General features: G+C 39.2%; 1 protein-coding gene across 1 annotated transcript in view; it reads right to left on the bottom strand.

Annotated features, from left to right (window-relative positions):
* Positions 1–14457, bottom strand: part of Ppef1 (protein phosphatase with EF-hand domain 1) — a 112394-nt gene that overhangs the window by 26795 nt on the left and 71142 nt on the right. Inside the window, exon 8 of the mRNA XM_005358789.3 lies at positions 2228–2394. Coding sequence (XP_005358846.1) covers positions 2228–2394 — 167 coding nt within the window. The remainder of the gene's footprint in view (positions 1–2227; positions 2395–14457) is intronic.

The following is a 14457-nucleotide window of genomic DNA, read 5'->3' as shown; positions in this document are numbered from 1 at the left end:
TCTCTTTGTCTCTCTCTCTCTCTGTCTCTCTCTGTCTCTCTCTCTCTCTCTCTCTCTCTCTCTCTGTCTCTCTCTGTGTGTGTGTGTGTATGTATGTATCTGTCTGTCTTTCTCTCTGTGTGTGTGGGGGTGTGTCTGTCTCTGTTTCTATCTCTCTGTGTCTGTGTCTGTCTGTTTTTCACTCTCTGTGTGTCTGCCTGTCTCTGTTTCTATTTCTCTTCTGTGTCTGTCATTGTCTGTGTCTGTCTGTCTGTATCTCTCCCTCTCCCTCTCTCTCTCTCTGCTGCTGCTTGTGGATACTATGTAAGCTATGTATGCTTTCAGCTTCAACTCCAGCACCATGCCTACCAGCTTGCCACCGTGCTTCCCACCGCGATGATCATGGACTCACCCTCTGAAACTGTAAACAAGCCCCCAATGAAATAGCTTCCTTTGTAAGTTGTCCTGGTCATTGTTTGTAGTCATAGCAACAGAGAAGTAACTAAGACAGCATCCTTAACTTTCTGGCCCTTTTTGAAACACTAAATATCATTGTCTGTACCATGCTTCTAGAAAACTTCCTCCCTTTCATTTTGAGACAGACTTTTAGGGTGTTCTGAAATGACCTCATAAGTTAACTTCTTCCACATAACCTTTATTGTTAGAATTTTCCATATTCTGTCCTAGGCTATCCATTGCGTTCAATTTCTTCCTTAGTACTTTCACCCCTAGCTAGCTAGGCTTTCAATTGATATCTAGTATTAATAAATACATAGAGTGACACTCCAGGTTATAATTCGTTTCTATCTCTGGACCCACACTCAACAATACATCAAATAAATCTACCTCAGACTAAATCCATTCCCATTCAGAATGATGCTGTTATGCCCTTAAACTCAATCTTGCTAATCCTTCATTAATTCTTCAGTTAAGGCCTCCCTATCAAGTTCTTGGGTGCTTAACTGCTATTGCCTAAAGTCTAGGCCTATTTTGGCCATCGCCATTGCTATCATGCTAGTCTACATAAGATGATACCATTTCTTCAACTGAACTCCCTGGAGCCATTCTTGGCCCTCCTCCAAATTACCCTTCTTTTTAAAACAGGTGCAGTATTCTTCAATGATATTCTCTTATCCTTAGATACATGCTCATATATCTTCACAACGCTCAACCATCTTTTACATCTCCAATCCTACCAGGCCCAATCATATTTGGGTCTCTATTGCTGTGCTAAAACACCATGATCAAAGGCAACTTGGAGAGGAAAGGGTTTATTTGCTTACATGTCCCAGTCACACTACATCATGAAGGGAACTCGAGGCAGAAACCCGGACATGGAAGATCCCTGTTGAGTGACTTGCTCCCCATGTTTGCTCGGCCTTCCTTCTTAGAGCACCCAGGAACAGGCTTCCTATAACACCTTGGATTCTTGTTCTTTAGAGATTCTGCATTTGCAAGCTGCACCTCGAGAATTAGAACTGAAACTCTGCTTGAGTCAGGTGTTGAAACTACCCAGAAGACAAAGGGGATTTGCTGAGCTTTGATCCCAGCACCCAAAAGCCTAGGACCCAAAGTGGGAGACATTTCTTGCCTCCGTTGTTCTAGAACAAATTGATTTCTGTTTGCCATAAAAAGGAAAGAAAAAGAAAGAAGGAAACATTTATTACCTACTGTGCCTTTCAGACAGAATTCACAAGCCATTTAAGTAGTCTTTATCCCTCAAATCTCCAGTGAGTCAGATAGTCCAAATGCTATGTTACAGCTGTTCTCAAAAATGTTTATGAGCAGCTATGCCAGAAGCAATTACCAGGACACCAAAAAAAAAAAAATTCACGCAGCAATGTGAAACACTGTGCTAGCTTCTGAGACAGAATTTGAAGCAAGCCAAAAGAAGCAAGAGAAACTTCCATCTAAGTCTGCTCATACGACCTACCAGACCCACAAACCTGACCTGGCATGCCCACCCAGCGTGCAGTCTGGACTATGAAGGGGAAGTAAGACAGAAAAAAGGACATAGTGAAGAGGAAGCAAAGACATGACCGGAAGAAGAGGTAGGAGAGCTTCAAAGCAGCCGACACTTAGCTGAAAGATGGGGGTTGGTGAACGAGGGTGAGAACTTGGAGACTCTCCTTGCGATTCATCTTCTCTCTCCTTCTCTACAGCTAACTTTACACATATCATCTGGGAAACTAAAGAGAGCAGCAGTTCCAGAGGGAGAATAAAAGATGAAGTCTAAAGTCAGTGTTACCTCAGGTTCATCATGAAGTCTTCATGGTTCCCCCTATTCAGGTGCAGGTCAGTGGGGTAGACGAGAAAACTAACGAGCAGGATCATGAGGATCTCCATGGAATTGTTCCCTCGATCTACAAAGTCACCATTGAAAACATACGGATTGTTCTCTGAAGGCAGGCCATTCTGGGAAGGAGAGGGGGAGAAAAAAGGAGTTAAAAGGATGTTCTTTTAAAAGTAGGGCTATGTGTTTGTTCCTGTGGAAACAGAAAAGAGGTCCAGTCATTTCTTTTACTGGGAAGATTCTGCTCACTGGCTAGAGCTTCATCCAGGGCACATGTCAACAAGGGACCTGGAACCAAAGAGAAGGCTTGCAACAGGAAGGTTTCAGGGAGGGTGGGGGTTGTTTATTAGACCCATCGCATGAGTTTTCTCTGAAAGGAGCTAGGATTTGTCCAGTCCAAAGGAGATAGCCTTGCAGGGGGAAGGGAACCTGTGAGAAGAGTATACCGTATGAAAAAATCCAATGAAAAAGAAAACACATACTGTAACTATCAAGAAAGTCTTATCCTGCCCTTTTTTCTCTGAAAAGAGAGAAACTTTTACCCAGAGAAAAACACTAAGTTAACAAACAGTATGAACACTTTCATTCAAAGGGCCCTATATTTAACTTCCCTGGGTTGTAATTATCTCAATTTGCAGAGTGGAAATGACAATATATCACTTGCCAAATCACCTGTGAGAACTCAGGCAAGCCGGGCAGTGGTGGTGTACACCTTTGATCAGGAGGCAGAAACAAGCAGATTTCTGTGAGTTTGAGGTCAACCTGGTCTACAATGGGAGTTCCAGGACAGTCAGAACTGTTACACAGAGAAACCCTGTCTCAACAAATAAAAAATAAAAAATAAAAAACCCACAAAACCAAAACAAAACAAAAGAACTCAGGCAACGGGATTGTTTTGTTAGCTATGACTGGGACAGGACTGAATAATAGTGGGCAGATATAACCATACCTGGTGCCTCTACTCAGTATGTGTTCTGATTGACTGATTTATGACCAGGCCATATCAGATATCAGCCCCTTTGAGTATCACTCCTGAATATGAGATACTATTTTTATTTATTTCTTTATTGTTAAGATTGTACTTATAAAAACAGTATTGGTATGAAAAGAAACTGAGAGCGAGCCGGACAAGCACTAATTTTAAAATAGCTACTAGCTTGTTCAGCTCCTCACTGCAACTCTCAAACAAAACATACATAATACGACATGGTTACATTTTCTCAGTGACAAGGAAATAGCCAAGTGCATTCCTACTGCACAGCAAGATACAGTCAAATGTTTTGAAATGTATTACAAAGAGGAGAGTCATATCAAATATACACTTTTCTCAGAAATGTTATCTTTGGGAAAGAATACACATATTATAATTATTTTAATGTTTCAAACTATTTTCAAATTCTTCTTTTGTTAGATTTCAAACTAGGTAAGAAAACCTTATTACTTTATTTTAACGTTCTACCATTTATGGGCATTTTAAATCATACATCACATTATAATAAGTAATTGAAAACAATACAGGTTATAATACATGACTTAGGGGATTCCAAGAATTATCTTCACAGTATAATGTGTTCTGGAGATAAGTGGGGGAGGGACGCAGTGGCATATTGTAATAAGATGATTAATATCACAGTCCAGTTTCCTGTATAACACAGTTATCTTTGAGAAAGCCATTTAACCTTTCCTTCATCTGAAAAATGGAAATGAAACCCCTCTTTAATTACCATGCAATAATATTTAGGAACTAAGCATTACGTGTACAAATAATTCCATGCAAATCACAAACACAAATAGAGTCATTAATTAGGATCTCCATGCTATTTCTAATTTTAAGAGTGCATTATTTAATATTTTCCTTTTTAAACTTTTTTATTTATTCTTTGTGTCTTTCACATCATGTATGCCTCCTGGTTCCCCCATCTCCCTCCCCACCCCTGCCCTACAGAATGAAACAAAATAAAGTTTAAGAGAAAAAAAAGAAATAAAAGGAGGAAAAGAAAATCTTGTCATAGAAGCTGCAGTGTGACACAGTGAGCCACGCAGTAAACCCCTTTATCCATACATTTTTACGTTGAAGCATTCATCACAAAAGAGCACTGGTCTGGTTCAAGACCCTTGGTCTCTGCTACACCGTCAACATTGGGCCCTCACTGGGACTCTTCCTGGACATCCATTGCTTGTTTCTGGCATGGAGGTCCTGCAGCCCTAGGTCCACAGGACTGACCCCCTCAGTCTCATACTCCAGCAGATTACAAATGGAGTGGATATTGGGGTTGGTCAACACATTCCCTTGGTTCTGGGCCTGGGCAGTTACAGGGTTGGTCAGCTCGCCAGCTCTCCCCTGTCTTCCCCACCAGGGTGAGCTCTCCAGCATTGCTCTGGCTACTTCACCCCCTGCAGTGATGAGCAAAAGGTGTGGCCAGTTCTCCAGCTTTCACATCCTCAGGGTTGGTTCTCTCACACCTACACCTTCAGGGCCAGCTCTACTGTGTGGTCCAGGTGAGGCATCCGGGCCACTCTCCCAGGTGCTGCAGCTGATGAGGGACAGGGACAGTTCTCCTGCTCTTATGACCTCAGGGTCAGCTCTTCACCTGCCTCAGGAGTTGATGGGAGGGGGTGGGGGCATCTCTCCACAGTTCATGCCACCACATGACAGATACGTAATGGGAGTAATGGGGATTCTCCCATGCTCACAACTTTAGAGCTGGCTTGCCCATACCTTTGCCAACAGGGTTGGCTTTATTGCACTGCCCAGGCAAAACGTAGGGTCCACTTTCCCGAGTGTGCTGGTAAGAGGGGTGGGGGGGGGATCAGCTCTCCTGCTCTTAGGACCTCAGGGCCAGCTTTCCCACCTGCCTCAGGTGGTGATGGGTGGTGGCGGGGGTAGGAGGTAGGGGGTAGGGGTGGGTTGGGAGGGTGATGAGGGAGTGAGGGGGTGGAGAACATTTTCTTAATGGGGCTCAGATAGGGCAAACTGTTACAAAAATATAAGCTATACTCATCAAAACTTACAGAAAGAGAGAAGGATTCGGTACCTCTGATATTTGTCCTTCCCCAGCCTTCAGCTGGTTAGAATCAGAGCTGTGAGGACCGACAGACGCTGCGGAGATGTACCTTCTCTGGAAGAGGTTAGGGGAAACAGCAGCAGAGAGCGCTGGGGCAAGGACATGGAAGGACTAAGCCTGAAGGGAAAGAAGGGACCCATGACAAAGGATGGCTGTCTCACAGGAAGAGGACAGTCCTGCATGGCTTTAGGGAATGTTGGATCTTCCTAGGAAAAGAGTGGGAACTGCTTTCAAGTAACAAAAGTCAAAACAAGGAGCAACTTTATTTCAGAAGAAAATTGTAAGACACGTATGAAGCATAAAAGGTCTCAAAATTCATGGGAAAGGCTGTAGAGATGGCTCAACAGTTAAGAACAAGTACTGCCTAATACAGGGACCAACACAACACTGGACAACATACGGAGTGAGCCCTTGAAATATGCTGTGCTAAATGGGATGACTTCATCAAAGCCCTTCCCTTAGGGCTCAGGAAGTTTGCAGAAGAGGAAGCAAAAATATTCTAAGAGTCAGAGAGGATGGAGGACACCAAGAGAAACAAGGCCTTCTAGATATAACAGGACTAATGTACATATGAACTCGCAGAGACTGTGGCAGCATGAACAGGTACAAGACAGACAGCATGCTAGCAACGGGATGGGGAAGAGGTCATGAGCTCCCATCCCTAACCAAGAAGCTATCCCCAGTTGGCAATCTCTTACAAAGGAAAAACCAGTTTTCTTGAATAAAGTCTCATGGGGTATAGAAACCACACTTAAATATAAGCCCCAGGCCCAGCAGTAGATGGCCAACACAAAGTAAACTCAATGGTGGTTTTGTAGATATCTTTTTTTGTCTCATAATGCTTTTTTTTGGGGGGGGGGCAACTTTTACGTTACCTTATTGTCTTTTTTTCCCCTTTGCATAGTATGGTTTCCAATGTTGTGCATATATGTGTGTGTATACATATATATACTGGCATGTGTGTTGTGTATGTGCTTCTCATGCTTTTTCTTTTTTTCATATTCTAGTCCTTTTTTTTTTTGCCCGTTTGTTTTCTAAGAAGAGAGAAAAAGAAGGCATAGAGTTGGATGGATGTGGAGGTGGGAGTATCAGGCAAATGAAGGAGGGGAAACTATGATCAGAATATAGTGCATGAAAAAATATATCTTCAATAAAAATTAAAGTAAGAAATACTGTTCTAGCAGAGGATCCAAATTCTTGTCCCAGCACTATATCCAGTGGCTCACTTGCAGCTCCAGCTGCAAGGAGATATGATTGATGTCTCTGGCCTCCAAGGGCACCTGATTTCAACTACATAAACACACACACACACACACACACAAAATGTAAGTAAATCTTAAAATTTGTGGGATTAAAATAAGATATTTAAGTTTTAAAAATTAATAGATTAGAAATAACTAAAGAAGAAATAAAAAATATTATTGACTTGAAAGAGCAAACAGATTTTTAAAAAGCAAAAATGGTGAAATTCATAAAAAATAAATAGAAGCCATGCATGATGATGTATACCTAGAATCTCAGCATTTGGGTGTGAAAAAGAGGCAAGGGTAACAGGAATTCAAGGTCATCCTTGACTACATACTGAGATCAAGGCCTGCCTAAGAAACATAAGGCCCCCTCAAAAGAATAAAAAGAAACAAAAAGAACAAAGGAATGAAGAAAAGTAAGAATAAAGGAAAAAAAGGGAGGTAGGGAGGGAGAAAGAGCTCAAAACCCAAGAAACTAATATACTAATAATAGGCATTCCATATTGGAAGAGAACAGATGGAGAATAAGTAATTAAAATAATACTAAAAGAACTTTTCAATGGCCAGAAACTAGAGTGATGGCTCAGTGGTTAAGAAAGATTGTCGCTTTTGCAGCAGATCCAGCACCCACATTGAGCATCTCAAACCACCTGGAACTCCAGAGGAAGAGAATCCAATGCCTCCTTCTGGCCTTTATATGTATCCATATTCATGTGCATGCACAGATGTGTGCCGACACACGGCCAAATTAAAAAAAAAATTTAAAAGAAAATTTCAGTTTGATGTTTGAAAGAGCTCATTACTCTTAGATATAATGAGGGAGAAACGCTATTACTTGTTAAAGGCCTTAGAAGATGCCAACAAAAAAGAATAAATAACAAAGAGGAAAGAATAAGCCTGGTATTATACTGACCATGTGACATAGAGAAAGGCAGAAGATGTTAGAATAAAATCTACAAATTAAAGAGAAAAAGGGACTATGAGTCAAGAATTCTATATCAACAAAGACATCATTAACATCTAAGGATGGCAGAAAAATATTTACAGATATGTGAGGGCTCAAAGGTTCTTCAGGGTAGAAAAAATATGTAGTAGTTTAGTACCACAAAAGCAATGAGCATGTATACATGTATACCAAGCATAGTTTTAGGTATAAGGAACAACCAAGTTGATAATACAAAGCCATTGTATTCAATGAGCTTGCACTCAACAAAATACTCTAACCAAGTTACAACAATAACAATTAAAATGTCTTCAAGTCAGGGAAAGACTAAGAGAAAAGAATACTGTTGTGGAATAATCTTTTTGTACACTGTGAAGATGTATCTTTGATGAAGTGCCTTGTAATTGGTTTAATAAAGATCTGAATGGCCAATAGTTAGATAGGAAAAGAGGCTAGGCAGACACAGAGGTCTCAGAAAAAGACAAAAAGGCAGAGCCACCAGCCAAATGTAGAGGAAGAAGGATATGTAGGAGAAGAAGTAAAAGCCATGAGCCACGTGGCAGCACATAGATTAATAGAAATGGGTTAACTTAAGTTATATGAGCTAGTTAGAAACAAGACTAAACAAAGATCGAACTTTCATGATTAATAGGAAGTCTCCATGTGGTTATTTAGGAGCTGGCAGGCAGGACTGAGAAAGTGGTACCCAACATCTGGCCACATATATTCACAAAAGGCCTAAGAAAAGTAAAAAAAAAAAAAAAAAAGAAGAAGTTTGGAAGACAGAGCCAAATGAGGCTTCCTGGTGACCAAGTTCTCTTTTGGGTAGGCTTGACATACAGAGCTGCAGCCACCAGCCACTGCCTGCATGTTGGAACCAGTCACCAGTACCATGTGCCAGTACCATGTGCTAAGCTGAGCTGTGTGGCAGCTGGCATAACAGTTCAGGATTTGTCTCATGCAGTCAGTACATTGCAGGTGCTCAGTAAAGATAGAGCCAGGTGGGGAAAAAGCCCTCTAAACAGTTTACAGTGTGTTTCAAAAAATGTGTGTAGGCTTAAAAAGAAAAGGAAATGGGTATAGACAATCATAGAAAAACATAAATTGTTTATAAATAATAAGATAAAGTACTTAAAGACAAAATAAAATAATAAAAAAGGATAAACCACATAAACTCAGAAAGTACACAGTCAGAATCTTATATGGTGTCTTGTTGTCTTTGGGTTTTTTGATTCCTGATGAATAACAGCTGATGAGAGACATGGGATTGTAAGAGGGAGTGCTGAATTAAACCAGCCTAGATACTATAGAAATGCCTTAACTTTAAAATGGAAGTCAGAAAATACATTGCTTTGGGGAGAGGTTATGCTTTTGTTTCCACAGAAAATGAAAGGCTGTGGATTCCTTCAAGGTTGATAGAGATCAGGTTTGATCAGGAAAGGCTCCCTGAAAATCCTGGCTACAGACATAAAGAACAACCACTAGTCTCAAATATTTTAATATTGGTATGGATTTTTGTAAATTGATACAAATTTAAGGTTATTTTTGTTATACTATATATGTTTCTATTTTTGTTTAAGGTATTGTACCTACACAGCTCATTTAAAAATGTAAAGTTTTAGTCCTTAAAAGCTATTTAAGATAATAAAGAAAGACAGGTTATTAGTTAGTTGTCTGTAACAATCAAGCTTATAGTCATATTAGGTGTGTTTTCAAGGTCAAACCAGACATATTCTAAATATATAAATGGTCTTCAAACACTTTCAAGACATAAATAATTTGGCATTTAAACTGTTTTAATAACATAAGTCTTTTCATGAGAATAAGAGACATCTACTCCTGGCAGCACCAATTTACTTCAGAAAAGAATGATGGACATTGAAGAACCTCCACATGGAGTTTGCTTTTATTAAGGCAAAGTTAGCCGTTTGTGCAAGAAACTTCCCTTGCCTTGACTGCTGACAGTATGCTGTACAAAGTGGACATGCAGGACACAAAGAAAAGTGACTACTGAACTTTGACAAGACATGGTAGGACAGTCCCTCAAACTACTGCTTCACAGAAAGATCTGTCAAGTCTTCTAGGCCTGTAGGTCAAAGATAGATGCTCCAATGTTACAGAGGAACCTTGGGTGACTGTCCAGGCAGCCAGCAGTTTCTGTCATTTCTCATAGTTTCGAAAGTTGTTTTCTCTGCTTACTCAAGTAATATTTTATCCTTCTTAGGTCTCTGGTGGGAATTGAAGATTAAGTAGTTATAGTTTTACATTTTTTCTTGTTACCTAATTCAGAAAAAAACTTACATAAGAGATGTAAAGTTTATAAGATTGAGAGACATAAAAGCTTAGTTTATCTAAGAAAATGTTTTTAGGTCTAAAAAGATAGTTTTAAGATGGTAATTCAAGTTATGATAGAAAATGTTTTAGGAATAAAACTTTAGATTCATTGAGATAAGATAAGTAATATAGTATTTTCTCTGAATTTGCCAAATACAAATGTACTGGATATTGTAATATAATTCTTACCTGATAATTGTTCTTATTGTATATAGTTTTACTATGTTAAATACCTTCCTTTTTTACTTAAACAAAAGGGGGAAATATTGTGGAAAAATCTTTTTATACACTATAAAGATGTGTCTTTGCCATGATTGGTTTAATAAAGAGCTGAATGGCCAATAGTTAGGCAGGAAAGAGGTTAGGTGGGACTTCTGGGGACAGAGAGGTCTTGAGAGAAGAAGAAAGGTGGACTTGCCAACCAGACACAGATGAAGCAGGAGGAGCAAAATGGAGATGAGATAATGAGCCTGTGGAAAGACATAGATTAAAAAATATGGGTTATTTAAGTTATAAGAGCTAGCTAGAAACAAGTCTAAGCTAAGGCTGAGGTTTCCTAATTAATAATAAGTCCCCATGTTGTTTTTATTGTGGGGAGCTAGTAGCCCAAGAAAAATCTGTTTACAGAATACAACTATGAACTGTTAGCCTTCAAATATATTATTAAATATAACTCAATATGAAATTATCAAACTTGCATTTAAGCACTAAGCAAGAATTCTAGAAACAGAAGAGGAAATTGTTTAAAAGTACAAATACATTATTCAGATTGAAGAGTCAGAAATTATAAAGCTCAGGATCTAAAAAAATAGGGCTGGAGATGTAGAATGTTAGCTTGTGTCTTAGGTTGTCTATTGTGAATAGACACCATGACCATGGCAACTCTTATAAAGAGAACATCTAATTGGGGTGGTTTGCTTACAGTTCAAAGGTTCAGTCCATTATCATCATGACAGGGAGCATGGTGGCAGGCAGGCAGACATGGTGCTGGAGCTTAGAGTATGACATCTTGCAGGCAACAAAAAGTTGACTGATAGTCACACTGAAGGAAGCTTGAACAAAAGAGACCTCAAAACCTGCCTCCACAGTGACACACTTTCTCCAACAAGGCTACACCTCCTAATAGTGCCACTCTTTTTGGGGGGCATTTTCTTTCAAACCACCACAGTATGCATGAAGTCCTTAGCATCACACAAAACTGCGGTGCTAAGGCACTTGGCAGTCACTTACAATTTCAGGACTTGAGACATAGAGGTAGGAGAATCAGATATTCAAAGTCATTCTCAGCTACATAAAGAGTTCAAAGCCAGTCTAAGCTAAATAACATGAGACCTGGTCTCAAAAACAAATAAATAAATATATGAATGAATGAATAAATAAATAAATGAATAAATAAATAAATAGCATAAGAAATGGATGCTGTGCTCAGTAAAAGAGAACCATGATATACTAGCTAGTTTTATATCAACTTGGCACAAGCTAGAGCCATCAGAGAGGAGGGAGCCTCCGTAAATTCAGACTATAAGCAAGTCTGTAGGGCATTTTCTTTAGTGATTGGTGGGGAAGGGCGCAGCCCATTATGGGTGGTGCCACCCCCAGGTTGGTGGTCCTGTGTTCTATAAAAAAGCAGGCTGAGCAAGTCATGAGGAGTAAGCCTGTAAGCAGCGCTACTCCACGGCCTCTGCATCAGTTCGCATGCAGGCTCCTGCCCTGCTTGAGTTCCTGTCCTGATTTCCTTCTGTGCTAGACAGTGCCGTGGAAGCATAAGCTAAAAAAACAAAAACAAACAAAAAACGTTCCTCCCCAACTTGGTTTTGGTTGTGGTGTTTTATCACAGCAGTAGTAACCCTAAGCAAGAAATACGGTGTAAAAATAAATGTATAACTATTTAATAAATACACACAATGGTTAGAAATATCAAGAATAAGAAAGTAATCAAAATAAATGGGGAAAAGCTAAACTTTCAAACACGACTTTAAAATTTAGTTTTAAAAGTTTAAATATAATACTAATACAAAAAGAAAATCACCAAAACAATATAAAGGAAAAAACAAAGCAAAGCAAAATAAACGGTAAAGAAGAAAAATTTCAAACATGCGAACATTAAAATATGAAAGATGTATTAAAACAAAAACTCAGGTAAATATTATTCTAAAAATAGATAAATATATAAATAGCTTAGAGAACACTGAAAACAGGTAAATACAACAAAGAAAAGACAAGAAAAGAAATATTAACAGGAGACAAAATGGAATTTAAGATTAAAATGTTAACTGGGTGTAGTATCAGCATCTACAATTCTAGTACTGGGGAAACAGAAGGATCACAAGTTTTAGGCTAATTCAAACTACAAAACAAGTTCAGGCCAGCCTGATTGACATAGTGAGAACTTGTCTAGCACATAGAAGGCTTGGGTATGACCCCTAGCACCCTAAAAATTAAAGTATTTAACAAAATCACAAAGCTTAATTATAACACGATAAAAAGCACTTTATAAGCAATATACATTTTATGAGCTTGTAATCAACATGCAGAGAAGAAATATTTGCCTCATATTCAAACCACAAGTGCAAGAAGAAATTGTTTAACAATACAAAGGTAGTGAATGTTTGCCTTTAATCACTGCTTTAAAATAACCTCTTGACACTTTTTTTTTTATTTTCGAGACAGGGTTTCTCCGTAGATTTGGTTCCTGTCCTGGAACTAGCTCTTGTAGACCAGGCTGGCCTTGAACTCCCAGAGATCCACCTGCCCCTGCCTGGGATTAAAGGCGTGTGCCACCACCGCCTGGCTCTTGACACTTTTTTGAAAAATGAAGTCTAATTTTCTTCCCCTTGAGTGAGACAGACTTAATGACATGCTTCTAATAAACAGAAAGAAAGTGGAAGTGATTATGTGAAACTTTAGAGACTTAAATTATAGAAGACAGTGAAGCTTCCTGTTTCTCCTCTTAGATTGCTCACTTTGGGGAAAACAAACTGCCGTGGTTGTGAGAAGGGTCAACCAGCCTTGTGGAGAGGTCCATGGGTTTAGGAATGAAGTGAAATGCTATACCCAGAGCCATATGAGTTAGCCATCTCTTTTTGTACTTTTAAAAGATTTAAAGATTTATTCATTTTATGTGTATGTGCTTGTGTGCACGTGTATATATATATGCATACACTATGTGTGTACAGTGCCCTCAGAGGTCAAAAGATGGTATCAGATGCCCTAGAGCTGGAATTAAAAATGGTTGTGCACCGTCATGTGGGTACTGGGAACCAAACATGGGTCTTGTGCAGGAGCAGCAAGTGCTCTTAACTACTGTGTTTTCTCTCTAGCCCTGAGTTAGTCTTCTTGAAAATGGATTCTTTTGATAGTCAACTTCTCAGATGACCACAGCCCAGCCCTGGACAATAGCTTACCGATAATGCCATGAGAAACCCTGGACCAGAAGCATACAGCTAAGCTGCACCCAAATTTCAGACCCACATAAATTCTTCCATGCTAATTTTATGATTTCAAGGCACTAAGCATTGAGGTGATTATTTATAGTAATGTATAATACACATACTTAGACAACTAAAATAGAAAATATATGCAAATTGAAAAAACAATAAACTTATAGATATATAGAAAATTGTACAAATCAGTATAACTAATTTTTCAAATGCCCACGTAACCTTTGTGAAAATTAACTTTATACTTGGCCTAAAAGAAATCTTTATTAAATTCAAGATGAAAAATATCTCACATGGCATTTTCTTATATTACAGTCCAGTAAGGTCTGAAATAAATAATACAACATGACTAGAAAAATTCTTGCTCCATGAATCTATTCTTAGAAATTAACAGTTGCATTCTTGATAAGCAGTGGATCGAAGAAAAAATTAAAGCAAGATTCAGGTTTCACACGAGGAATGAGGAGAAGGCTCAGTGAGTAAGGCAGTTGGTAGGCAAGCGTGAGGCTCTGAGTTGAGATTTCCAGAACTCCCAGTAAAGATAGGTGTGCTGGCACAGGTGTGTAAGCCCAACCCAGGGAGACCAGGGGATCCTGGGACTCAGTGGTTAGCCAGCCTAGCCAACAGTAAGCATCAGGTATGTTGAAAGACCCTGTCTTAAAATATCATGTGGAAAGTGATGAAGACATTGATGTCAACCAATAGCCTGAACATTTGCTAGCAGAGGTGAGTATACACACACACACACACACACACACACACACACACACACACACACACACACACACCCGCGCGCGCGCGCATACAGGCACACACGCCCATGCATGCATAAACACCTCCATCACTTCCCCATGCCACTTCCACAATTAAAAAAAAATCTTAAATGTATACTGATCTCTTCTGTTAAGCCTCTTATAAGGCAATGGCTCCAAGAAAGGCAAGATTTATTTGGATGCATTTCTACCTCGCTTGTTGCATAATCTAAGTTAGAACACATTTTAGTCTTCAAATAATAAAAGAACTAAGTATCCTTAGTTACATGAGTCTCTAGGCTCTTTAGGTTCCTGCTACTGAGAGCTCCCTCAGTTCCTTTTAAAAGAGCAAAAATTCTTCACTCACTTCCAATAAACTCGGATTTATGCTATAGCTAATAAAT

The sequence above is a fragment of the Microtus ochrogaster genome, chromosome X, assembly GCF_000317375.1.
Source record: "Microtus ochrogaster isolate Prairie Vole_2 chromosome X, MicOch1.0, whole genome shotgun sequence".
Classification (NCBI taxonomy): Eukaryota; Metazoa; Chordata; class Mammalia; order Rodentia; family Cricetidae; genus Microtus; species Microtus ochrogaster.
The sequence above is the reverse complement of the archived record's forward strand: the minus strand, read 5'-3'. Positions and strand labels throughout refer to the sequence as shown.